Genomic DNA, 27,585 nt, shown 5'->3' on the forward strand with positions numbered 1-27,585 from the left:
CAATGACTTCTTTTGGGTACATTTCTACATATGTCTAATCAGGGAAGAAAGGGAAATATTTTAATAGTTCTTTAAGAAAAAACATGTACCTGTCCATTTACAGAGTAAAAATGTGCAAAATAAAACTAGTTTCAGCTCCTCTAAGGAATATTAGATTGTAAGCTAAAATATTTCCAAAATGAAGTTTCAATTTGGAAATTTCAAATTTTCAAACAGACACATAGAAGAAGGTACACATCCCCTTTAGATCACTTCCATACCAGTCTATGTAAAATTTCAACCTGAAACTAGTTAAACTTTGCTAGTTCGACCTGAAACTAGCTTCAGAAACTTCAGAAAAACTAGAAATCCAAGGTTTAGGCAATATGAGAATAAATTGCAGAATAAAAAATTAGAAATAATCAATTCATTAAGCCAATAAACTACTTAAATGAAGGAAATAAAGGCATTTATAATGATTCATAAATAAATCATTACATGAAGCAAATTTATATGTGGAACTAGTATGTTAATAATCTACTAGTAATTTACTTTCTACTTCCCTTTTAATGTTATAAAATATTAGCTATCAGCGTAACTATGTAAAAATATTTCTTAAACAGTGAGGAAGTGAGTCATTCCATGCCTATCAAAAGGACTCAAGAAAATAAAGCAGAAAATAAGTGGAATAATTAATAGCCTGTTATGGATTTTCCATGAGGAAAAGACATTTTATCTGACTACAAGCAAAACTACAACAAATATATATTATTACATATAATGTATCCAAGACTAGACACCCTCTAATCTTTTTCACATATAGTTCGTGAAAATCATCAGGAAATATTAGCATGATTCAACGTCCTAAGTATCCAAAACAGTTACCAAAACCTAAAGTTACACATGTCTTGGAGAAGCCACAGAGGTCTTCTGTATCAATAAATGGCTCTATTTCTTTTAATGATATCCATATAAATTATATAAAGTAAGTTCCTGGAAAATGTAAATTTATTCCTAGGTAGAATTAAGATAGTCTACTTTATAAGTGGCATGTGTGAATGGTTCAAAGATGAAATTCTTGCCCATCAGAGGATTTCATCTGATTTGGGACCTATTCAATGGTGGCCCACCTATATATAAAAACCATTATCTCCTATGCCTTACATGCCACACATATTTGTTTCTCCTCAACACATTTATCAAATAAATTCAGGGTCAATAAATTGATTTGAATGAGTTAAAACTTTTTAATGTCATAAAAATTTATTTGGGCAATTACCTTCACAATCATTGATATAAAAAATAACTAACATTGTTACTTTACTACTTTTTCCCTTCCAAAACTGTGCATATTACAGTGTTGTCATATGAAGTCAAAACATTCTCTAAAACACTGTGGTTTCAGTATTCCTATTTAGGATCAACCATAAGTCATGAAAACTGTGATATTATGGATTATAAACATAATATTCTAATTCAGTGATTCACAACGTGTATGTTTTCGCATCTATCAAATCAAGCCACATACCCATTCTCTAATTTGATATTACTAATAATTTCAGGGAATATTTATGTAGGTCAAGCACTCCAGACATGTATTATCTCATTTAACCCTGAAAAGAAATTTATTGTACCTACTAATGGCAGACTCTGTGCTAGGTATACAAAGATGATGAGAAGACAGAGCTTTTGCCCAGAAGAGTTTGGGGCTGAGCACTAATGAGTAGGAGGCATATATATCCCAGGTAAAGAAAGAAACTGGATCATCTGGGAAAGGACAGAAGATGTTTGAGAAACCTGAAAGTTCAGTGTGACAAGATGGTCAGCAAGGTGCATGGGGAAAAAATAAACATTAAAACCCGTTTTATACCAATTGCCCACCATACAGGTATGTCATGGGGTTCTCATGGTAAGAATTTTCTTAAGTTGACATTGAAATGTTACTGCAAACTCTGCTTCTCAAATTATAATTCATAAAATAATAAACCAGTGCCTTCATAAAGTTTCACCTGAGCTATGACTTTGCATGTGAAATCTGCCATCTGCTTAAGAAAGAGCTCTGGAATTCAGAGAAATTTGTTGTCTAGTGTTACGAATCACAGAATTAAAGTATCTGCATTAAATTTAATACCTTTATTTCACAGACTTGGAAAATGAAGAGTAAAGTCACATTAGTAAGTATTTAGGGAGAATATTTTATAAAAGACTTTGAGATATGCCAAGAGAAATTATATCTTAAGAATAAAAGTGAAGGAAAAGTTACATTGTTAGAGAATTTTAAAATGAAAATACTCATGGCCCTATATGTGTGTTAACATAATCAAAATACAGGTTTCTCTAAAAAAAAGGGGGCTTTTACTCTATACACATCTATATAGTCACATGAAAAACTAACAGGTTAAGATTTGTGATATATGTGTTATAACAAAATAAAATTTACTATTAATTAATTTGTGTAATGTCGATCTAGAATTTAAAAGAAGGCCATTCTTGAAGACTCAATCCTAATTCAAGTAAAATTAGAATTTTTAAACATTGAGAAATGTGCACAAGGAAATATACTTCAAAAAATTATTTCCACAAACTTGAGAAAAGCGATGACATAGTCATTCAAAAAGATGTTTTGGAGGAAAATAGTCCACAAGGTTGGAGGCTAAAAATAAAACATTAATGAGAGGAAACCCCAATATGGCCAGGCTATGAACTACTTTATTGTCTTTAGTGCCCTGTCCTCAAATTCAGAGTACCAAAAAGAAACCTTTTATACAAGTATGTTAACCATTGGAAATCTTGAGCACTGCCAACCAAACAGAATATGCCACAAAAAAAATGTTTTATGGCCTGAAGCAAATCCCCTGTATTTCTTGCTGCTTCGTAAATTATTTCTGCTTCTAAAATGGCAGGAGTCACCAATGAAAGAAAGTTTTCATATTTTTTATGAAAACAAAGGGAAAATGCTCAACTATAGGGAAAATTAGGATACGTATTAAGAAAAAAAAATACAGCAAAAAGAGTGAGAGAAAAAGAGAAAGGGACAGAAAAAGGAAACGTTTTTGCATTTCATATGGTTTATTTCACATATCTGGCAATCAGTAAATATTTACCCATTGATTATGTCATTTCAGTATACTTAGTCCAAGACTGAAATTCACTAGCATAAATTAGGTATTTCATAGTTAGTTCAAATAGACACACCTAAGTTTTCTATAATTGGAAAAAGCTGATAATGTAAGCTTATCTGTATTGTATATTTAATTTTTGGTAAATTAAAAATTAGATAAATTCCGTAATAACAAAAAATGTGCCTATGGAACAACACGAAGGTGTAAAACATGCTCAAAAATGTGTTGAAAAAAGCAGCAATTTAAGAAACACCAAGAAACAAATTATACATGAGAAATATTGTAAATTAGCAGCTGTGGACAAATATGCAGGGAATAAAGAGAAAGGTGCCGCATAAAGGAACAGTGAGTCTATTTATATAACTCAAATGTCAATTATTACTGCCTATTTCACCAAATTCAGACTGAGGGAAAAGATCAGAAATGGTTTTAAAGTCCAGAGAGCTCTAAAGAACTTGGAATCTGTTTATAAAAGTTTAAAGACATAAAATTGGTTTTGAAGCTTTGAGCTGTACCACAGTTTTCCTCAGCACCTATCTTTGACAAAGCCCTTATTTTAGTCAAAGATTTTTGTTTTTGTTTTTAAGTTTTTTTTTTTTTTAAGATTTTATTTATTTATTTGACACAGAGAGACACAGCCAGAGAGGGAACACAAGCAGGGGGAGGGAGAGAGGGAGAAGCAGACTCCCTGCTGAGAAGGGCTTGATCCCAGGACCCTGGGATCATGACCTGAGCCGAAGGCAGATGCTTAATGACTGAGCCACCCAGGCGCCCTTAGTCAAAGTTTTTAATATTAAAAGCATTGCTCCTTAAACTTGGGATGACTTATATGATATTATGTCTATTCCTTCATAATATACTAACTCAGTTTTCAAATTTACATTTTGAATGTGCCTTAAACTCTTCCGAGTTTCAAAAACCTATCAGCGTTTTTATTTTTAAAAACAGGGAGTGAATTTCCTCAGCAGTTAGTACTTCTGAATTAGAATGCCTTCAGCTAAGGGTGGCTTAAGTATTCTAATGGGGTGGAGTTAATAGCTTTTTAATATTAAGAAGATTTAAAAATACTTAAAAGTTATTGATGATTAAGATTTTAGACCACAGTGATTCTTAGCATACAAATTAATTTTAGTATCGATTTTTAAAATCCATGTTTTCTAAAGAATTATTATCATTTGAATGATTTAAAGTGGTAAGCAGCAAATTACATATAAAAAGTTTGAGCCTAAAATGACACAAACATATAATTAATTTCTCTACAAATGTCTCTAAATTAAGTCACTTGTTTTAATACAGATATGTGTAGTAAGAAAGTTGCAGGGCCACTATGAGGCACATGATAAATGCAGTCATGAAAGAAAACAATTTTTAATTTAGTAGACTCTATCAATCTAGAAAGTCATGAATATTTACTGTTAATTCAGTATGCTGAAAAATAGATAAAAGAGAGGGTGTATAAAAGAAAGAGCAACATATAACAAAATACTTACTGTAATTAGTATCAATATCACAATCTCTAGGATTACATAACTATATTGGAAATCATGCATTCAATGGTAGTTTTATATTCCTAGGAAGAATATTAAAATAAAAATTTATTTTCCCTTATAAAATATACATTAACATATTGGAAAACCATTGGCATATAGTCAAGGTCTTTTTTTTTAAAGATTTTTTTATTTATTTGACAGAGAGAGACACAACAGCGAGAGAGGGAACACAGGCAGGGGGCGTGGGAGAGGGAGAAGCAGGCTTCCCACGGAGCAGGGAGCCTGATGTGGGGCTCGATCCCAGGACCCTGCGATCATGACCTGAGCCCAAGGCAGACGCTTAATGACTGAGCCACCCAGGCACCCCTATAGTCAAGGTCTTTATTCTGACAGCAAAATCATTTTAAAAACTTCGATATGATGAGAAGTACCACTAGTGATACAGAAAGTTTTTGTGTATACTCATCGTCAGAACATCCTACTATTTCATGTAAATGTACCTTCTAAAAGTTATATAATTCCACCTTTTGCTTACCTATTAGTCCTTAAAGAATGCAATCTTTTACTTGTTTTAGATTTCTTTCACTGTCTCTTAGAATCTCCTAATGATTCAGCCCAGATCAGGTATTCACAGATTGCTTAGTCTGTTTAAAGCAAATGAAGTACACAGATGACTCCAAGGAGTTCACAGTCCAGTACTGGGAGTAGACCAATGGAGATATAACTTCCAAACAACAAGGCAAATACTGTAGTGAAGATTTTTGGAGCAGGTATATGGGAAAAACAGAAGTAGGTCCCCTCAAACAACCTAGTATGATAATTCAGGAAAGCCTCCATGGTGGCAAAATTGTAATAATAATTAAAAAAATAGATAAATGGATAGACAGAACCCATGAAAAAATTAATAGCAAAATAGTAGGTAAACTCAAATTGAAGCATCAGGTTGTACAAACTATCTATCCCAAATTCCAATGGAACTCATTCCAATATGTTATTGATCATGCCTTTGGTGGTGTTCTCACCACGATCTTTGAGCTTTTACATTTTACTCCCAGCTCTTCTCCGCTAGGTGCTACAAGAGAATTAAGCCCTAATATCCTGACATCCATTGTATGTCATAAATTAACTTCGCCCTTATGCATTCCAAGTGAAACCATCTATGTAGTATCCATGGGAAAATTGAGAAATGAGTCACTCGCATTATTTTCTTCTAGGGCTTTATTCTTAGCAGAACCTTGATGGAGAATGGCTGCTTAACCTATACAATGAATTCTTGTTTGTTTGTTTGTTTTTAAAGATTTTATTTATTTATTTGACAGAGAGAGACACAGCGAGAGAGGGAACACAAGCAGGGGGAGTGGGAGAGGAAGAAACAGGCTTCCCGCCAAGCAGGGAGCCCAATGTGGGGCTCGATACCAGGACCCTGGGATCATGACCTGAGCCAAAGGCAGACGCGTAACGACTGAGCCACCCAGGCGCCCCTGCAAATAGGTTTTGATCAAATATAAAAGGTATATGTCAAAATATATGTAAAGGACAATATATATAATATTTTTAGTCATTGTTGAAGAACAGCTTGTGAAAAAACTAGAATTAAGTATTTAGATACCATCTGACTCACTGACGCATTGCATATAGTTTAGTAATAGCATTTGATATCAAGTTTCAAAATAAAAAATTAGAAAGTTGCCTTAATGCTGCTCTCAATTATTCTTAGATTTTGACATATTAACACCAAGAAAAGATTATCATTTTCTCACTGACATTCCATAATGCAGATAATCTAATTTGTAGAAATATTCTTTCTCCCCAAGGGCTCCGCATGTCTGTTTTTATGTTGAATGGGAAAAGGTTTTATATAAGTATCCTGAGTTTTTGGGGAAAAAAAATTTGCCCCACCTTAACTTTGTCTTCCTCCAATCATTTCTTTCTGCTTCATTAATTATTAAATATCCAATTTTATTTATTTTCCTTTTTGACAGCTAGTTGTGCTTTTTGTGTAATTATGTTTTCCAAAGAATTAATCCTTTTCATAACACTGATTATTTGGTATTCATGTTAAAAAAGATAGTCAAAGTACCCAGTCTATATTAATAAAATTTAAAAATATTAAATTAAGATGAAAAAGATTTGGAAGGGTTCCTATATTCACAATCCAAACCTTACTATTTGAAAACATAAATTTGCATCTACTAGTACAAATTTTTAACATGCATACCAAAATAATACTTAAATTTCTTCATGAAACTACTTTATGAAATAGGGCATGAAAATATCAAAATATGCCTGTGAAAATGGGTTAGGCTGATACAAATGAAATACAAATAGGAAACTTTCAGCTTCCCACCAGCTGGGCTTTATTTGTTACATGTAATTTTGAAACAACTAGTACATTGTTTGGTTAGATTCACTTCTATTTCCTGATTGGTCTGATGACCATGTAGATTTTAATCCAAAAATATTAATAATAATCCTTCATATATTGTTGTAGCTCTATCAGGTACATAAAAATGACATTTGGCCCTAAAGGCATTGAGAAAGACAAACAGTAGGTCTTTAGAAACTCAGTGATAACAATTAAAACAAACAATTGTCCACTTTTTTAATATATTGGAAAGTAAATTATCACCTACCTGTTGTATAAGGAAAAGCAGCAGATCTTCATTCACACTTCTTTTTTGCTGAAAAGGCTTAAGTTTTACCTAATATTGTAGGTTTTTACAATGTTTATATGCCATCTTTTGTGAGGTAGAAGTATACCTCATTCTGTGATTAAAATCTAGTTAACATGTTGAACAGGAGAAACAAGGCCATGTAACCATATATTACCTTTTTCAATATGCATCCTTTTCGATTCATGTCCCATATCATGACCAGCCAAATCTCCCTCTTTGGGCCCAGGGAGTACGTTTGGTGATAAACCCATCAGCATCTGGTTCATGGATAACCCATTCTGATGGACAGCTGTCAAGCCCAAAACAAAAGAACAAAGACAAAAACACCATAACACACAATGTTCAAACAAATTAATTAAACTCATTTGGACTAAAAAAATAAAATAAAATATAATGGTGTAATGGTCTCACAGTATTGTAATCTATCTCTAAGAAAACTGAGAATTGGTAACTATGATAATTCTTAAGGATAAGCAGAAAAATACTGGAATTGAAAACATTTTATCTTGTTTTTATTTCACAAATAATATATATATTTTTATATATATCTGGAATACTTTTGAATGGCCATACCACTACAACCACTAAAAGTTGTTAACTTTCAACAAGTTAAGGGGCTAATATAACTGTTTTAATATTCTTATTCTATTCTAGTCAATAAAACACAAGGTTTCACAGATACCAAAGTACCTCTTTATTTTATTTTTTTTTTGAAAGTAGCTTTTTTTTTTTTTTAAAGATCTTATTTATTTATTTGAGACAGAGAGAATGAGAGACAGAGAGCATGAGAGGGAGGAGGGTCAGAGGGAGAAGCAGACTCCCTGCCGAGCAGGGAGCCCGATGCGGGACTCGATCCAGGGACTCCAGGATCATGACCTGAGCCAAAGGCAGTCGCTTAACCAACTGAGCCACCCAGGTGCCCTCAAAGTACCTCTTTAAAAATTGAATTTGAACTCAGACTTGAAAATACAAGTGCCCAATTAGTATCTATTGAATGGTTGAATGAATAAAAACAATAATTGCTTTCTTGAACTATTAACAGTAACGTGTCACTATTGAAATAATAAAGTAGATGACAAAACACCCTTATGATTTTCAAAATCCAAGCAATAAATTTCTTAATAAATTGCCCAAGAAAGTTTGGTTTTGTGCAAAAAACTGGGTGAGTACTCATTCCATAAAAACTTATCTTCTCTGGAAAAAAGAGATTTTTTGGAAAATATCATAAGAATATATTAGGAATTATCATTTGGAAATCACCATAGCAATAATCGTGTGAGGGAAGTATCTTCAAAAGATGATTCTAAAAGGAGTGGAATGGAAGTTTGATAAAAAATATAATATTTGTATAGTCTTAATATATCTCCTCACAAGACTTATTATTATCACTTATTATTTACAAAGGTTTAAAAAAAGAGCAACTTTACAGTGGAGAAATCTTGTATTCACCACCTTAACCAAGAGATAGTTATGACAAGTATTGAGGAATATCATGTCTCTTAGAAGGATGCACTGAGAAGGACACACTATCATGCCCCTGTGATTCCTGCCAAAAATTCATAATTCAAGTCTAATCATGGGAAAACCAAAACATCCCATCTAAAGGAAATTCTACAAAATAAATGGCCTATATTCTTTGAAAAAAAAATGTCAAGATACTGAAAGACAAAAAAGACCAAGGAACTGTTCCAGATTAAAAGAGACTAAAGGAATATGACAAATAATTGTAATATGTGATCCTGGATTGGCTTTTGGACTAGTAAAGAAAAATCTTTTGCTATTAAAAATATTAGTAAGAAAAAAATTTTAAAAAAATATGTTAGTAGGAAAGTTGGTGAAATTTGAAAAAGATTTATAGTTTAGAAAAGAGTACTGTAATAATCTTAATTTCCTGATTTTGATCATTGTTCTGTGGTTACATAAGAGAAATTCCTTGTTTCGAGAAGATAAACAATGATGTATTTGAGGTAAAGGAGCATGATGTCCATGTCCACGATAGGGGCATTAAGGTGCCATTATGCCTTTATCAAGATATCTCTTTCAGAGACATTGATGATTGGGTGAATCTGAGTGATCAGTGTGAAAGAATTCTTTGTATTATTTTTGAAATGTCTGTGTTGGTCTAGTTAAAAAAAAACATTAAAAATATGCATATATGTGAACATGTATTTACATGAATGTGTGTGTGTGTATGCATGCATTTGTGTGCATGTGTATGTATTTCTACTTGGACAATCATGGTACCCCAAGCATGTAAAAATTTCTCCTTTGTTCTATCAAGAATAAAAAAGAATACAATGATTAATTTAAAACATGAATATATGACAAAATTCTTTCAAATTGTACCCTATCTGCCCATAATTTCCACTTAAGTGTCATGAAAAAATATTTTTCTTTCTCTAGAAGGACAGTGTCTTTTCAATGATGACATCTTATAAAAGCATTAGAAATGAAACCAATATGCATCATGAAATTTCTGATTCTAGTGTCAGCATGGCATATAAGCATACAGAAAATATTTTATATGAAAGATGGCTTGAGGTAGTGGGAGCCAAGATTTACAAGCCCCAGAAAATGTCATTGGTTTGGGAATGGTTATATTCACTTTTATTAATGCACAGTTATAAATCTCTTACAAAATTAGGGAAATATGTTTTAGACAGGCCAAATCAAGTATTTATATTTAGAATTATGTTGAACTATATAACTGTCAATAATTAACTATTTTTAAAATAGTCGTATTATATACAATTTAACCTAGTATTTGTTATCTACCTCAATAACATTCATACTAAGGATTTCTACTTTACGCAAATGAACCTTTATGACTTATAAGGACACTTTATAGCAAATGTTTTTCTTGTTATAAAAATATTCTCAAAAACCAAATAACTTCAGCCAGTTATGTGTAATTAGATGAAGTTTGTAGCACAAACATGATTTCTTAAAATAAACTAAATCCTGGAAAGGATACAATGATACTGATTTTGTCAACCAACACAATCATTGTTAATATGTTCACTGTATTGTAAAAACAATACTAGATTCTCGACACAAAATACAGATATAAAATAACCAGTTAATTGAATGGCATTTTTAACTTTACTCTTCATTTTCTCGGTTAAATATCTGAAAATGTAATCATGAAATAAAACAGAGCCCCTACTTTTTAGATTTTAATAATATCTGACAATAATATGCATTATTGACTTACTAATTCAAATTCTAAAATTCAAGCAATTTAAAATTCTTTAATCCATTGATAAGAATGACTAAGATTTTTTTTAAGTTAATTTTTTTTATTACGTTATGTTAATCACCATACATTACATCATTAGTTTTTGATGTAGTGTTCCACGATTCATTGTTTGTGTAAGTCAATTATTTTGAATTCCATTTTTTTTATTCCTCTTTGTGGCTATGATTGTCAATGCAAGGGTGAATTTTGAAAATTGATAAATTTCAAAACCTGGCAGGAGGTAGGGCTGCAGAATAAATTTGAGTAACCCCTAAACCATATACTTAGCCACTAGATAACTGTGAGTTGGAGGTGTTTACTTCAGAAACTAATCTAGAAGGTTACTTTCCCTGTTTCATAGCTCAGATCTTTATGTGTGGCATCAAGAGAGGGAGTTTATATCCGAACCTGTTAATGGAGTGCCATACCTCATGATATTGCAAACTGGGAAACATAATTTTGAGAGATGGCTATTGCTACAGAGCTTCAGAACATGATACATCTGAGCTCTATTTGGAATGAGGGCATTTTGATTAGAAAAGCCAGCTAATAGTTTAAATGGTGACAAGTAAAAGTATGAGACCTACGGATTCTGTCAGAAGAGCTCTCGGTCCGTGCTGGGGAGCTGGACACACTGCTGCTCCGGTGGGATGAGGCGTGGCTGCCCGGCCTCCGGCCCTCCTCCAGAGAGGGCGCCGGCGAAGGGCTGTCTGGGACGCGCTCCTGCGACACCGCGGGAAGGAATTGGGGGAGAGAAGAGGTAAATACATGGGAACTTTACTTAAGGAACGTTGATTTTTGTTCATGCAGTACTATAGAGATGTAAAGGAAAGAAATTCGTCTTTCATCGGCAGTGTAACCTTTTATCTTGAGCGAAGCCAAAGTGGGGAAAGACTAGTTAAGAAACGGGTTCTACAGGCAAGCGGTAATGGCAAATGCGGATCCCCTCTCTGGAGAAAAAGGGAGGCCAACAAAGACAACCCTTTTAGAACCCATTAGAACAGCAACAAAATAACAGAACAAAGCAGGTTTCAATTCTAGACAATTATCAATTTCAAAAAATCTCTAACTAGGTTCTATTGCTTCAGCAAGTGTCTACGGATCATTTAGCACACAAATTATCAATGTGACAGGCCATAATAACAATAACACTAGAGACGTTATTAGCAGCTTTTTCCTCAGGGCACTGCTCTGGACGCACCTGGATGGTCACATTTTTAAGGCGTCATAGAAATCGATTATTATTTAACATTGGAATAATTTTGTTTGATTCTAATAATTTTCAGACTACCTGCTTCTCTCAGCTCCAATTCAACCACATATATGTATTAGGGGAAATTCATGAAATATATATTAGTTGTATCCCAGGGAAACTTGGTATCATGTTTCCTGAGACTATTGTGTTAACACTTAGGTCCCATGCCACGTCTCCCCCGCTAAGCCCTGAACCTTCCCCATTAGACTAATGTGCAAATATATCGTATAACTGTCTCCAATGAGCTATTATAAATGGTGTTACAGGTTAAGAAATAAGATACTCCACTTATTAACATTTTCTTCTTTGAGCAACAAGATATTTATGCCTTTAGATAGCAAGGCACATAGGCCTGGAAGAACTGTCTTTTCAATAATTAATAAATATTTGAAAGGTTAGAAGGTAAACTACATGATATGGAATAAATAAAAAAATAATTCCTTATTCAGGTGCAAAAATGCAAATATTAAAAGAGCAGACTTTAAGAAATTTAAAAGAAAAAAGGTTTAAAATGTAATTGACTTGTAGGAGGTCAATGGACCATTGAGAATGAGGGTAGGTGATACGTATCTTTGGTCTCAGAGGTTCTATTAGTCCGGTGGTGGTTCCCAGTCCTGCTCTGCATTAGAATCACCTGGGAGGTTTGTAACATGCCTGGTGCCTGGGCTTTCCTCCCAGAGATTCTGGCTTACTGAGTATGAGGGGTCGAATCGTGTCTCCAAAAAAAGATGATGTCCTGATCCCCAGTACCTGTGATGTTTGGAAAAAGGGTCTTGGCAGCTGAAATTAATTAAAATGAGGTCATGCTGGAGTAGAGTGGGCTTTTAATCCAACATGACTGGTGCCCTTACAGGAGACATTGTGAAGATATGAGAGAAAATGTCATGTATGGAGGTAGAGATTGGAGTTACGCAGCTGCCAGACAAGAATGCCAAGGATTGCCAGGCACCACCAGAAGCGATGGAGAGGCAAGGAAGGATTCTACCTAGGAGCTCAGAGGGAGCATGACAATGCTGACATCTTGATTTCAGACTTCTAGTCTCTACAAATGTGAAAGACTACGTTTGGGTAGTTTTAAGTCACCCAGTGCATGGTCCTTTGTTACATCAGCCCCATGCACTGATCAGAAGTGGAGCCCAGACATCACTTTATTTTTAAGACTCCAGGTGATTTTAATGTGCATCCAAAATTGAGCACCACTTGTCTCATACCTGTTTAATTTTTTAATCCTGAACATTGTTGATAAACATCTTCCACAGATATGTGGAGGCTTAATTTTTGAAAAGCATGACAGGGCGCCTGGGTGGCTCAGTTGGTTGAGCGACTGCCTTCGGCTCAGGTCATGATCCTGGAGTCCCTGGATCGAGTCCCGCATTGGGCTCCCTGCTCAGCAAGGAGCTTGCTTCTCCCTCTGACCCTCCCCCATCTCATGTGCTCTCTGTCTCAAATAAATAAATAAAATCTTTAAAAAAAAAAAAAAAGCATGACAAATAAAATGAAAATAACCAGAAAAATGACAAAGCCCTCTTCCCAAATCCATGCATGAACGAGTTTCCCATTATATACTCCATGGAATAAAAACAGGCCATAAGAAACTTCATGACAAAAGATTTACAAGAACCAAAACAAAGGAAAAAGAAAACAACAACAACAACAACTAAATTCTTTCAGCAGTTGCAATGTATATTAAATCTTGTTGTAAAGATAACTTTTTGTATTTTAGGAGATTTTGGACTGGTCTAAAATGTGTGGATTGGTTTCTGTAAAGGACAATTAAAACCTCCCAAAGGAGAGATGTATTATCAATATTATACCATATAACACTCGCCCTTTACCTTAACTGATCGGAGGTTAAGAATAAAGTGCTCTATTTTCGGCAAACAGCAAACTGACTGGTATGTAGGTAAATGTATGCATCACACAATATGTTTTCTTACCCAGGTCATGTGGGGTTACATTTGAAAGACCGAAAATAAGTAAATGAGGAAGAGAGAGAGATGGGGCAGAAGAGAGGGAAAGAGGGAGACACCCCCTCCCCAGTGCTAAAGTTTACAGTTAGCTTGTTCAGAGAAGTTTATGACACATCATGCATTTGTTATACTGAAGGATACTAAAGAAAGATGGTATCCAACTGCACAATTTGGAGATAAAATATTTTGAAATTAATGTCTCAACACACACACACAAAAACATATTACCAGTTATTTTTCCAAACTAAATAAATCAAAGGAGGTATACTTTGTAAAAAGGATTTTATTTATTTATTTAAGAGAAAGAGAGAGAGAGAGAGAGAGCGAGGAGGGGGTGGGACAGAGGGAGAAGCAGACTCCCCACTGAGCTGGGAGCCCGTCATGGGGTTCCAGAACCCTGAGATCATGACCTGAGCTGAAGGCAGCCGCTTGACCAACTGAGCCACCCAGGTGCCCCAAAGAAGGTATACTTCTAAATGATATGAGTTCTTTAGTCCACATGGCAAACGAAATGACCTAAGTTTCTAAGAAACAAACACATACATGATTTAAAAGAATAGAGACTTCACATCTGGATGCTGAAAGTTACTTCCGATCTTTTAATTATAATTTTAAAAACAGCTGATATTATAAATCCTTTTTCTTAACATTCACACCTACCCTAAACTATGAAGCAAACTGTGCATTTATTATGTATTCAGTTTGATGAGTTCTGTCAAGATCTAGAACATTCCCATAACCCCAGAAAGACTTCTCTTGTCCCTTTCCAGTCAATTCCTCCCGATTCCTAGAAGCAACCACTTTCTGAATTCTATCACCACAAAATAGACTTGCTGGTTCTAGAATTTCGTAAAAATGAAACCATAGAGTACATACTTTGTATCTGGCTTCTTCTTCACAACAAAACTTTTTTTGAGATTCATCCATGTTATTACATGTGTCATTAGTTCATTCTTTTCTACTGCTGAATATATTCAACTGCACAAATATATCCCACAATTTGTTAATCCTCTCACCCCCCAAAATGGCAATTAGGTCCTTTACTTAACTGCTTGAAACAACACTGTGCTTAATGTGTCTTTCAAGTAGCTACTCAGATAGGTCTTGGAAGAAGTGTTCTTAATCCTTTGCGTATAATACTGTATAGAATTCTTTTATAGTCTGTGTAAATGTATTAATAAGTTATGCTAATGTTAACTGCATAAATGACCAGAGATATACTACAAGGAGTCTAACCTTGATTTCTAAAAATTCTAATAAAGAGGCACATGAGTTTGTCTAAACTAGAAAGGTAATTCCTAATACGTCTGGTTCTCAACACTTGGATTACACAGAAGTACATGGTATGTTTTTGAAAAAGAACATTCTATATTTTTAATTGACAAAAATACAGTTTTCTAACTTAACCATTCTATTTTCTTGAAAAAGTCACCGATGTCAATGTTTATTCATCATTACATTTTAACAGTTGTCATAATAGTTATGTAGGTGATCATATATGCACCTGTTTGGATGCACAGAGATAAAGTGCAATCTTGAAATAAATCAATCCCTCTGAAGTCATTTTGCAAGTCTTGAGTTTCCTGTCAAAATAGATTTCTTACTGGTGCTAATGGAAAGCATGAGATACTGATTTTTTCCTGAGATATTTAACTCATAAAATACTTAAATATTTAATGCCTAAAATTCTAGCAACAATGATTATGCCATTAAAAACAATTAGTCATTTTATTTTCCACATAAGTATAAAAATTATTTCATTAGTCAATATATTTAACTGTCAAAGCTTTCCTTGATGATTCTTTTCATTCATGCATTATTCACTTATTCATTTATACATTCAAAATACTCTAAAACATTATATAATAAACCAGGTAAAAAATAAACTGGGTTTAAATCTAATGCAAAATACATCTTAAAAACATAATTCAAGGCTTAGAAAATGTTGGTGAAATTGTATTTAATTTAGCTTTAGCTTATTTTTACTTTGATTATAATTGTCTAAGAACAAAGGATACAAAGACAATACTTAATACTTTTGTTTAAAGAAAATATTTTAATTTATGCAAATTTTTATTATTTAAAAGCTAAGTATTCAATTGAAACTTTCTATAAATTGAGACACAACATATTCAGTCACTTCACTTAATGTATAATTTCAATCTTTGGAACATGATGTATTGTTCTTTGAAGAATTTCATTAAAGTAAAATCCACTGAGCAAGTAAGATTTGAATACATTGTTGCACAATAAATTAATTTATTTCAACAGCTTAATTCTTTTATCATATTTATATGCTTGCCTTTCCAGAGTATGCTATAAGATGGAGAATAATGGAGACAGTAAAGAATTGCTTAGCAGAGAATCTCATAATTATTACTGAAACAAAATAGATAATGAGTTTTATTCAGACATAATAAGAAAGAAGCAGTTCAATGTCTATAGGGAAACTATGTAAACTGGATTTATCATTTCATTTGTGTAATACCCTTTAACCTCCAAGATGGGCCTGAAGTAGGACAAAGAGGAAGAATATTTAATTTAATACTTCAACACAGTGCTTTATAATCCTGCATCATAACTCCACCAATCAATAAAACACAATCCTTTGCAATGTTCCATCTTTATAAAACCAGCCACAATAATAAATGAAAATTTAAGAGGAATACCCTCTCACAAAAAAAAGGTCATACTAGTAAACTAATGGTAGCGGAATAACAATAAAGAAAAGGCTGCATTTATTGCCTCTGGGCAGAACAAGAAGTATTAGTCTCTAAGATAATTCAGAATCAAAGGTGGAATTCAAAATAGTGTATTCCAAAATTCTAAAACAATAAGTATCAAATGTTCAGTACTACACATGTGCAGTTGAACAATTAAAAAATTACATTGCCTCAGCTGCCTCTTCTCCATCACAAAATGCATTATATTTTATCAACTTAAAATATTTTTTTAGTGTAAGTCTAAATAATCACAACTCAATCACAACTGATTTCTCTAAAGAATTATTTCATTTAGCTTTACTTTATGTTGCTCTCTTTTTAATGATCTGGATTTTCATATGTTTATCAGACTGAGATTCCCTCACTGAATATGTTATAGGAGTGGGGAGAAGATATTTCTAACATTAAATGTTATCTTGATATAACATTTAACTTACAAAACTGAAGTTGACTAGCACTTTATATAACCCCAACTCCTGAGCTTTAAGACAACTCAGACTTGAATTCATTTATTCAAAGAATATTTACTGAACATCTAATATGTGCCAGTGTCCCAGGTTCTGGTTATATATAAGTAAACAGAACTGATGGAAATCCTTTCCCTCATGGAGCATCTATCATAAACTAGGAAATGGCAGCGGAGTCCAGAATCAGATATGTACACTGATTAAGTGTGACATATAAATTCCCTTGTTCTGAAAAAAACTATCAGAGAAAACAAATAATAGAAGTGGGATTCTGGATTCAGGAAAATGTTAAAAAGTAATTCTGGACATCAAAAACTAATGACGTAATGTATGGTGACTGACAATAAAATAATTTTTTTTAAAAAGTAAAAAAAAAATAAAATGGGAAAAAAAAGTAATTCTGGAAGACATAGTAAATGATGCTACTAATATACTTGCATCTGGTAGAGGATCAGGCAGACACCATCAAAACTCCATGACTCAAAGTTCTAAAGTGAGGCTTCAAGGGGTGTTTACATAGCTCTTTTTATTTGTTTTGGTGATGATACACAAGAAATACTTAATGTTGCTAAATGTGAAACTGGTAGGACCCATGAGTATAATCATAAACAACTTAGTTTTATTCTCCTGCTGTCTCTTCAAACTTATTCAGTGGTGGTAGGGGACTATTTTTTTTCCCCTGTATCTGTATGAAAATTCAGGTAGCCTCATAATTTCAGATTACTATTTGTTAATATAAAGTCTTCCAGTTACTTTAAACAACAACTTACCGTCTTGGCTCAGGGATATAATTCATCCCTATGTAATAATAAATACTAGCATCTTAATCAAAAGCTAGGACTTCCTCCATTCCCACACTCAAGGAAGGAGGAGCAGAGGGCGGAGAGCAAGGAGAAAAAGGTAAATTCCGTCTTGGCCAACACTGCCATTCATTAACTGGCATCATCCTCTCTGTGCATGGCAAATGTTGAAAGCCAAATTTTTATCTAGTTAAGGCACTGAAGATGTTCTTAGAGGCTACGACCACACGGAACTGGTCAGATGCAGTTCCTTAAGGGTGTAATTCATCTCTATCTTCCTCTATATCTTGAATGTCCTACACAGTTAAATCTGGATGCTTGATTCAAGTTGAGCTTGGGGCGAGACTACTTCATAGATGGTGTTGCATGCCCCCATGCATACAATGTCTGCTTGGTTGCATTTTATGATGCTGGCTCCCACTGATGATCATGGCCTAGAGGCCACTTCATTAGGACTGGCAATTTGGTGACATTCTAAATATATCATTCCTTATTCATTTTTTGGCTAGAAGATTTATTTATATGGACAGAAATTTCCCCTAATGAATTAATGATTATTCTGAGGAACAGTTTGTATGGGAAACCCAGGAAAATGCTTGATTCTACCCTTTTATTTATCCTTTGTTTAAACCTTTGTCCTTTAAAAGAATCAATTCCCTAGATTTCAAAGGTGAATTATGAGTTTGTTTTTTAGTATTATTACAAACTTCTGGGTTTAAATATATGTGATTTGTTTAAATACATTGATGTAGGGCAGAGTTAGTGGTGGCTATGTTTTAATACTTTCTTTTTCTTGTGAGTATCCTCTTCACATTTAAATATCAACACCCAAATAAACATTAAGAGAATATACTTAACTGTTTTTTCTAAATCCAAGTAAAAATTATATGAAGTCAATTTTTCTGTGAAAAATGTCTAAAAGTAATGCATACATCTAGAGTTATTTATGATTGCCCCAAAATAAACTATTCTGTACCTAAAAACAAACATAAAGGACATGACATTGTTCTAGGATTTTCATGTACTTTGAGAATCAGGTCACTCTGGTTCTAGTTTTTATAATATTTAAACATTTTAAACTTCATGCACATAAAGTCCTATTTACTAAATAGTACTTTAAGGACCTACTTTGAAGGAAAGTATTAGGGAATGGAAATTTATACATTGTATTTAAATTTTTTTCAATGTTTAATTCTTTAAATGAGAATGTCCTAAAGTGTCTCTGCTTCTCTTTCTCTCTCTCTCTCTCTCTCTCTCTCACACACACACACACACACACACACAAAGAGGTTGGTGGAGAAGCCTAACAAATTTAAGTCATATTCCTTGTTCTCAGAAAACCCTGTAATGTGGCATGTGAGAAGGATGTTTATTCAAGAATGTAGAATAACTTGAATATTGCCAAATTTCTCAAAAACAATTCTATACTATCCCTGAAAAAAATGAAATCTGAAAAAAATGCATTTAAAAATCTGCTTTGTATACCACTGCACTACAACGCCCCCCAAAAGCAAATTGCAGTGCTTTTCTTAGGTGAAGAGGGCTGAACAAGAAAAAAAAGAGTTCTTACTTTACGATTTTGACTCTATTTCAAAAGCTTGACACAAATTCCTTATAAGATTCTATAACTTATTTTTAAACAGATGTTTGTGAATATTTGGAGAGAAAATAATGGGAGAATATAATGTCAGTGTACAAAAACTTCTAATGGTATTATTCATAAATACTAATTTAATCAGTGTGACAATCTGATGAGGTAGGGATATCATTAACCTCATTGTAACAGAGATATTAAGTAACTTGTCTGAGGTCACATGACTAAGAGGTGGTAGAAATGGAATATAAACCCAAGAATCCTTCCTCCATAATCTATGTTTTAAGCCACTAAAATATACTGCCTTTCTTTTTTTAATTTTATTTTTTTTCAATAAGAACTATTTTTTCTAAGTCCTTATATCATTGTGAATTTATTAAATAAAATGTGAGAAAAATATTGATTCATTCAGGGAGATTTGGGGCTACTTGATGAATGATACCTAAAGAGAATCAATTAGTAGAACATTTCAGCCTATTAGGAATTCTCTAATGACAAGAAGAATTGATCTCTTGATTTATACCGTTTATTTTCCTCAGTGATTTAAGGTAGTACAAGTAATACATCCTTTTACAATTTGGAAATGATACAATGATTGTATAAATAGCTAATATGATAGTTTAGAATGTCAAGATTCAAAAATATCTGAAGAATAGGCTTCCAGTTATGGAATGAATAACTCACAGAAACAAAGGGCACAGCGTTGGGAATATGGTCAATGATATTGTAACAGTGTTGTATGGTGACAGATGATAGCTACACTTGTGGTGATTATAACAATGTATAGAGAAGTTGAACCACCATGTTGTACTGAAAGTAATATAACATTGTGTGTCAACTATACTCAAAAAAAAAAAAAAAAGTTAAGTATCTAAAGAGCCTAAATCGGTGGACTGGGAAACACACTTAATATGGACAAATGCAAATTCCTAGTAAAAGTATAAAAACAAAGAACTGGCTTAATAAAATTTCATGTTGAAAAGGCATGAAATTTAATGAGTCACACATTCAACTAGCAAAAAGTTTTATGAATTATGACTACATTTATAAACTATTGTCCAAATTGAGGCTTATGTTAGTTCCAGTGTCTCTTCTGTTCACTTCTAGAATATTGTATGGGAAGGGTTGGGGACAAGGGGGTGCTTTAAAAAAAAGTCAACCAAGAAGCTTGATGAGGAATGGTCAAAAGAAGTGAGAATATTTGGTCTGGAGGAAAGAAACACTCTAGGGACTATAGCAGAGGATTTGTATATTTAAATGGCTAGAACACAGAAGAATTATTAGACCTTTTTTCTTCCAGGAGAATGTAATAAAGTTAAGGTAGAAGCTAATGTAGCACTCCTCACTCTTGAATTTGCTGAAAATAGAATAGGCTTTCCACAAAATCTTAGCTATATAAAAATGGCTAGGGAGGATGCAAGAATTATTTCTCCACCATGGAGAAAGCTGGATTATATAACATCTGACATCTCAAGTCTATGTCTCTTCATTCATAACATTCAAAAATATCTGAGTCTCACTGATACATAATAGACTAATACAGAGCCTATAATAATTTAATATATACTTATAGGCGATTGGCTATTAGGGATTTAAATTAGAATTATTGTCTAAACAGTATATGCCCATTTCCTACTCAAAGTTATCTTATTAAATTATTTCCAGTAGTCCAAACCAATCAGCAGGAGAAAAATCTAAATTTAATTTTGGCAGACTCCATCATGAAGGTTTGCATTTAAAGCAAGTGAGAATGTTACAGTGGTACTATCTTCATCCATGTAATTTTCTTTTCCTCAGTCCTTTTAATTTCTTTTATTTTTCAACACCAAATCCTGTGGCCCCATAATGTTTGAGAGTTTAGTTTTAGCTGTATCAATTATCCACAGCCTAAGATTCACATGTGTTTGAATTAATCAGAGCTTTAATGTGGGTATCAGCAGTCATTTTCTGTAAAAGGCCAGCTAGTAAATATTTTATTCGACTCTGCTTTGTATGTGAACGCAGCCATAGACATTATATAAAGAGAGTAGCTAAGTTGCGAACACATTTTATTTATGGACGCTAAAATTTGAATTTCATATAATTTTCATGTGTCATGAAAGATTCTCCTTCCTATGATATTTTTTCCCCACCCACTTAAAAGTGTAAGGCCATTCTTAACTCATAATCCATGCCAACACTGGGGAGGCAGGGTGAATTTTACCCAAGGAAACAGCTTTCGGACCCTGCTCCACTGCATGTACTAGTATGTACATTCTCATAAATAGGCTTATGAGAAAGTCATTGAAGCTCCTTTACCTCCTAGAAAGGGTAAGGACAGAATGCTTTAAAATATGTAACTCTGAGAGCTTTGTTTTCACTTCTCTTCTGTCTTATAAATTCTTATTGCCATTCTCATGTAGGTTGAGTTATCATTTTAATTCTTGTCATTACTCTCAAAAAATGCCATTGGAATGTACCAATGTTCCAGCACATGGAAAACCCCTCAAACTTCTATTTTCCCTTCAAAGGCTACTTCTCTTGTTTTATCATTCCTTCAGATGGGGGTATATCTTCTTCTCTAGTATTTAACATTTCACTCTTAATCGGCCTTCACAGTTAGAATCTTTTCAGGCAAACCAAGTTGCAAGCGCTATTCTAATTGCCCACTTGGGTCCCCTACTATTTAATGTGACATAGGAGCCAAACATTTTCTTTGGGGAAAATAAAACTTCCCCCAAATTAAGTTTAACTAATACATATCACGGGAGTTTACTAAACACTGCTTGTGCTATAAAGTCTACTATATATAAATTTAGGCAGGTTGATTTATTATATTACTTGTTTCCCCTAATATTTGGAATTCTACAAAGAACCTATTCCTCACCCTTATTCTCTGAAGCCATTCTCTCAGTTTTTCCCAGGTCTGAATATTTCTTACCAAAAATTACTAGAATTGTCTCATGCTTTTCTTGAAACTGTTTCTTCTCAATGATCTTTACCTGTCAGCATCAAATTAAAAAATATATAGGTGGCCAGCCTCAGAGGAAAGGGGCAAATAGGCCCTTCAGAACTTCCACAGTGGCCAACAGAACTTCACTTTGATGTTGGCAATTAAAACTACCAGCTTTGTTTTATTAATGATAAATAATAATTTAAAAACTATCAGCTTTTATTTTCTCTAATCATTCTTAATTAGAGCATTGTTTCTTATTTAGCTGCTAGGATCATTTAAAGCACCACTGCATTCAAAAGTCCAGAATTTCCTTTAATCTATCCATAGCCAAGTTTCTAAAAATATTTGCCCCAAGAGACTAGGAAATGGGATATCACTATAATGTAGGAGGCGTTGGCACACATTTCAAGACACAGAGCTCCATCCCTTTCTTATTACCTTTTTTGCATATTTCCTTCCTTTTTCCCTATCTCCCTCCTCTCCACTCCTAACCTTAATTTAAGAAACCACAGGAATGTTGCTGACTTTTAAATAATCTAGATTGTTTTCTACAGATGCCTTCCAGAGGAAACCCAACTCCTTCCTCCGACTTACCTAAACCCCGACAATCAAGGATTTATTAAAGGAAGTTTCACTATTTTAGTATTCTAATTAACATTTGCTACAACACAATTTTAAAAATATATATGTATTGAAAATATAAAATAAATCAAGCTTCTTAATGTAATTGGAGTCTTTTGGATCCATGTTCTACTAGCTGATGTCCAAATTACATAGAGTTTATAACAAAGTCACCCATTATGATTTTAAACTGCTAAAATCTGCTCTTCTGCCATATTTTTACTTTAACTATGAATCTAAATCTTGTCTAAATGAGAAATTATAAAAATTCCCAGTTTCAAGAGTGAAAATTAAATAATTAATATTATGAAGATGATTATCTATAGTAATAATTACTAAATTTAAAAAAATGAGAATAATCACATCCTGTAACTAATATTTAGTACCTTCTCTTTTTCTTTTTTTTTCTTTTTAAATAGCTATGGAGTACAATTATAGGAACACTTAGGCTTTTTTCTTCAGCCAAAATCTCCCTCTCATTCACTTCAGTGAGTGAGGCAATGAGAATGTTGAATTCTCAGTAATACGTATTACCAAAAACGATCATAAATTGAATTATGCAGTGACTCCTTGATTAACAAATTCTTTGGTAACAAAGGAACCCTCTAAAAGTCACTTAGAATAAAGAAGAATTTTTAAAAGTTATCTTCTCAGTTCTTGGCTGATGACAATGTAGCATTCATTGGCATTTTCTCAGCTAAAGATTTTTAAGAAGTTGATCTCGGTCTTCTGTGATATATATATTATATATATAACTTATATATTTATATTCCATATATTTATAGAGCATAATATATAATATCCATATATCTATAATATAGAACTAATATAATTATATATATTATAATCTCTCTCTCTATATATATAATTTTTCTGATGCGGATACTTCAGAAAATGGTATGAGGAACTAGTATATATCTTTGTTTATAGAGCCATTATTATAAGAAAAACTGCTATTAGCATATTATTCAACATTCTGTATAAGTAGTCACAAGGCCTCTTTTTTTTTTTTTTTAAAGATTTTATTTATTTATTTGACAGAGAGAGACACAGCGAGAGAGAGGGAACACAAGCAGGGGGAGTGGGAGAGGGAGAAGCAGGCTTCCCGCGGAGCAGGGAGCCCGATGCGGGGCTCGATCCCAGGACCGTGAGATCATGACCTGAGTTGAAGGCAGACGCTTAACGACTGAGCCACCCAGGTGCCCCACAAGGCCTCTTTTTAATGTATAATGGACATTATCTGTCATTATAGTATCATACAGAGCATTTTCACTGTCTTAAAAATTCCTTGTGGTCTCCCTATTCATCCCTGTCAACCCCTGGCAATCACTGATCTTTTTAGTATCTTCATAGCTGTCCCTTTTCTAGAGTGTCTTATACTTGGAATCATATAGTGTATAATCTTTTCAGCCTGACTTCTTTAATTACCAGTATACATTTAAGTTTTCTCCATGTCTTTTCATGGCTTGATAGCTCTTTTCCTTACAGTTCTGAATAATATTCCATTATATGGTGTCAGGAGTTTAGCTAAACTACTCCATGGTATCGCTGCCTAGGCATCCATTTTGTTTGGCCAACTGTCTTGGAGGGACATGCAAGCACATGCCCTAGACAGCAGCCACAGAGTCACAAACAAATCGTAAGTCCCTAATAGGACTTCCCCAACAGCATTTGTGATTAGCAATCTCCTTTTAGATAGGACCCCTGTGGGGCTTACCAAAACGCTGCTCTTCTGGTTTTAACTGACCAATCTAGCCCTAGCCAAGGAACCTCAAAATATTCCACCCATGGATCTTAATACAGGCATCTGCCCCAGCTCCTACCTTGTTCTCTTTGCACTCTGCCTTGACCTCATCATGTGGTCCTCCAGGTACTTCCTCTAGGACTCATGAGTAATAAAGTTCTCTATTTCAGTATTTCTTATGGTCTGTTGTTGGACCATGACTCACCATCCAACACCCTATGTTCCACTTAACAAATGTTAATTTAACAGAGTCACGGAGGTACCACCTTTTTTATCCTTTCACCTACTGAAAGACATCTTGATTGTTTCCAAATTTGGGCAATAATTTAAAAAAAAAGCTGCTATAAATATCCATGTGCAAGTTTTTGTATAGACATAAATTTTCTACTTATTTGGGTAAATACCAAGGAGCTGGCAAAATATAAAATCGTGTGGTAAGAGTATGTTTAGTTTTGTAAGAAACCATAAAACCGTCTCCCAAAATGTCTATATTATTTTGCATATTTACCAGCAATGAATAAGAATTGTTAACAGGACCTTTTATGTAAGATATGCTCCAGAGGCTCCCTTAAACTCAAATGTATTATATTCAGAAAAAGGATGTAATGATTATGTCAGATAAGGATGAGCATGAGGTATCTTTTACTTAGTTGAAAAACTAATAATATATTCTGACAATGCATTTAAAGTAATTTGATTTAAATACACATTATAAAATAAATGAAAACTATACACATACAAATTTAAGGTTATACATATACCCTTCCACACAAGGGGGGAGAGAGAGAGAGAAAATTGTGTATATACACACATGCGATTTTTGTATAACAATAATGTTATCTTCCACATGTGGTGTATTTTGAATTTATAAAAAACAATGAATTTTATTATTTTGTTTAGTTTTTACACCTATACGGCATTACCTATTTTTATATGTAGAATAGAATCAGAAAGATTCAGTCACATGTCCAAGGCAACATAGCTATCAAGTGGCAGAACCATAATTTAACACTTCTTGTCTTCTAAAAACAAGTCAAGTACTTTTCCACACCTAAAGTCTCAAAACACTACACACACATACATATACATGCATGCCCTCATACACACAACCAAACATTTAAACATACGTGCTATTTGAAATATATCAATTAATTTCCTATGTTCATCTCTCTCTTAATAGACACAACACAGAACTTAAGATTAACCTAACCTAATATTGTCTAATATTGTACCCCTGCTTCTACCTGGTTCTAAGTACTACAAGTGATTTTTCTCATTACTGAACTACCACCTAGCTGTTTTGACATTAGAATTGTGGAATAAAATCACAGATTGAGAGATGGTGGTTTGAGATGCTGTTTGGCGGAAGCCAAAACAACCATGTAAGGAAACAATTACCTTAATAACAGATGTCTCAACTCTGGATGGGGGACTCTGAACTTGTGCTGCAGCCGCCATATTTGCAATGGTGCTGAGATGGTTCATCTGGCTCATTGCCATGGTGACAGACGCTGGAGGTAGGCTGACAGGAATTAGAGGGTGGGGCATCATCATAAAAGGAAGCTCCAGTCCTATAAAAAATACACATATATCATCATTGCTTTGGTCAAGTAAAACTATGAAACATGGTACATCTCATTTATGAAAATGGCAAAGAACATAAATCATTGAAAATTTAAGCATTATGGGCGCCTGGGTGGCTCAGTTGGTTAAGCGACTGCCTTCGGCTCAGGTCATGATCCTGGAGTCCCGGGATCGAGTCCCGCGTCTGGCTCCCTGCTCGGCAGGGAGCCTGCTTCTCCCTCTGACCCTCCCCCCTCTCATGTGCTCTCTCTCATTCTCTCTCGCAAATAAATAAATAAAATCTTAAAAAAAAAAAAAAAAAGTATGCCAGAACCATGGGGTGCCTGGGTGGCTCAGCTGGTTAAGCGACTGCCTTCGGCTCAGGTCATGATCCTGGAGTCCCGGGATCGAGTCCCGCGTCGGGCTCCCTGCTCGGCAGGGAGCCTGCTTCTCCCTCTGACCCTCCCCCCTCTCATGTGCTCTCTCTCATTCTCTCTCTCAGATAAATAAATAAAATCTTTAAAAAAAAATTAAAAAAATTAAAAAAAAAGAAAATTTAAGCATTAAAAAATGTTCTAATAATAATTGCCAAAGGAAAAATATTTGTCCCCTTTTAGGCAATGATATCCACTCACCACTCACAGGAATTAGTTTTAAGGCTAACCAGTTTGGTGCCACGTTTTATCATATCACCATGCTTCATGTGTTTAGTACAAATGGTCAATTGGTTGCTGTATTATTCTTCTGATCAGTCTAATTCTTGTTTAAAATATGAGGGTGTTTTTTTTTAGCTTATCACAATCAGTTATCTAAATGTAGTATCTCTTTATTCTGTCCTATATTTTACTATGCAATAATTAGAATTTTTTTCTGTGCAACTATTATTTTTTAGTGCCAAAAAATGCCATTATACAGTTTGGCAGACGGTGGCTCTGCTGAAGGTGATGGAGAGGATGACTATGTGGAAGGCTGTAAGGTCCAGGCAGGCAGAGGGGGGTAACAAAAGTGTGAGATCCCTGGGGTGGGCAAGAGTACAGTGTTTCCTTATCCCAGATTTCTTAAAGGAAATCATATTTTCTTATAATATGCTTAGAAACAGCAAAGTTGGTAAAACTCCAATTTAAATGCTTTAGCTCTATTAAAAGCCTCATTGTAAAATCTCTACGATATAGTTTTTAATGAAGAATACTTAGTTACTGCCATGATTTTTTTCCATTTACTTCATGAAGACAGTTAAGGTTCAATATAAATTCAAACTCATTAGCTCAATACTGTCTGGATCTTAGAGTAAATTGCTCAGAAGTGGGTAATGAAAACTCAATTCAAATTCTTCAGCAATCAAACAAAGCAATTTTATTAAACAATGAAAAGAATCAATTAAAATGGATATCTTTATTATCTTTATTATT

General features: G+C 33.8%; 1 protein-coding gene across 1 annotated transcript in view; it reads right to left on the reverse strand.

The window, feature by feature from the left end:
• The window catches only part of DACH1 (dachshund family transcription factor 1), a 383,401-nt gene that overhangs the window by 67,747 nt on the left and 288,069 nt on the right, over positions 1 to 27,585 (reverse strand). The window contains exons 4-6 of the mRNA XM_081815014.1: positions 26,012 to 26,184; positions 11,092 to 11,227; positions 7,421 to 7,555 (exon numbers count right to left, since the gene is read on the reverse strand). Of these exons, the coding sequence (XP_081671140.1) occupies positions 7,421 to 7,555; positions 11,092 to 11,227; positions 26,012 to 26,184 (444 nt within the window). The remainder of the gene's footprint in view (positions 1 to 7,420; positions 7,556 to 11,091; positions 11,228 to 26,011; positions 26,185 to 27,585) is intronic.

The sequence above is a fragment of the Leptonychotes weddellii genome, chromosome 3 (genome assembly GCF_054177405.1).
Source record: "Leptonychotes weddellii isolate Sample4059 chromosome 3, ASM5417740v2, whole genome shotgun sequence".
NCBI lineage: Eukaryota > Metazoa > Chordata > Mammalia > Carnivora > Phocidae > Leptonychotes > Leptonychotes weddellii.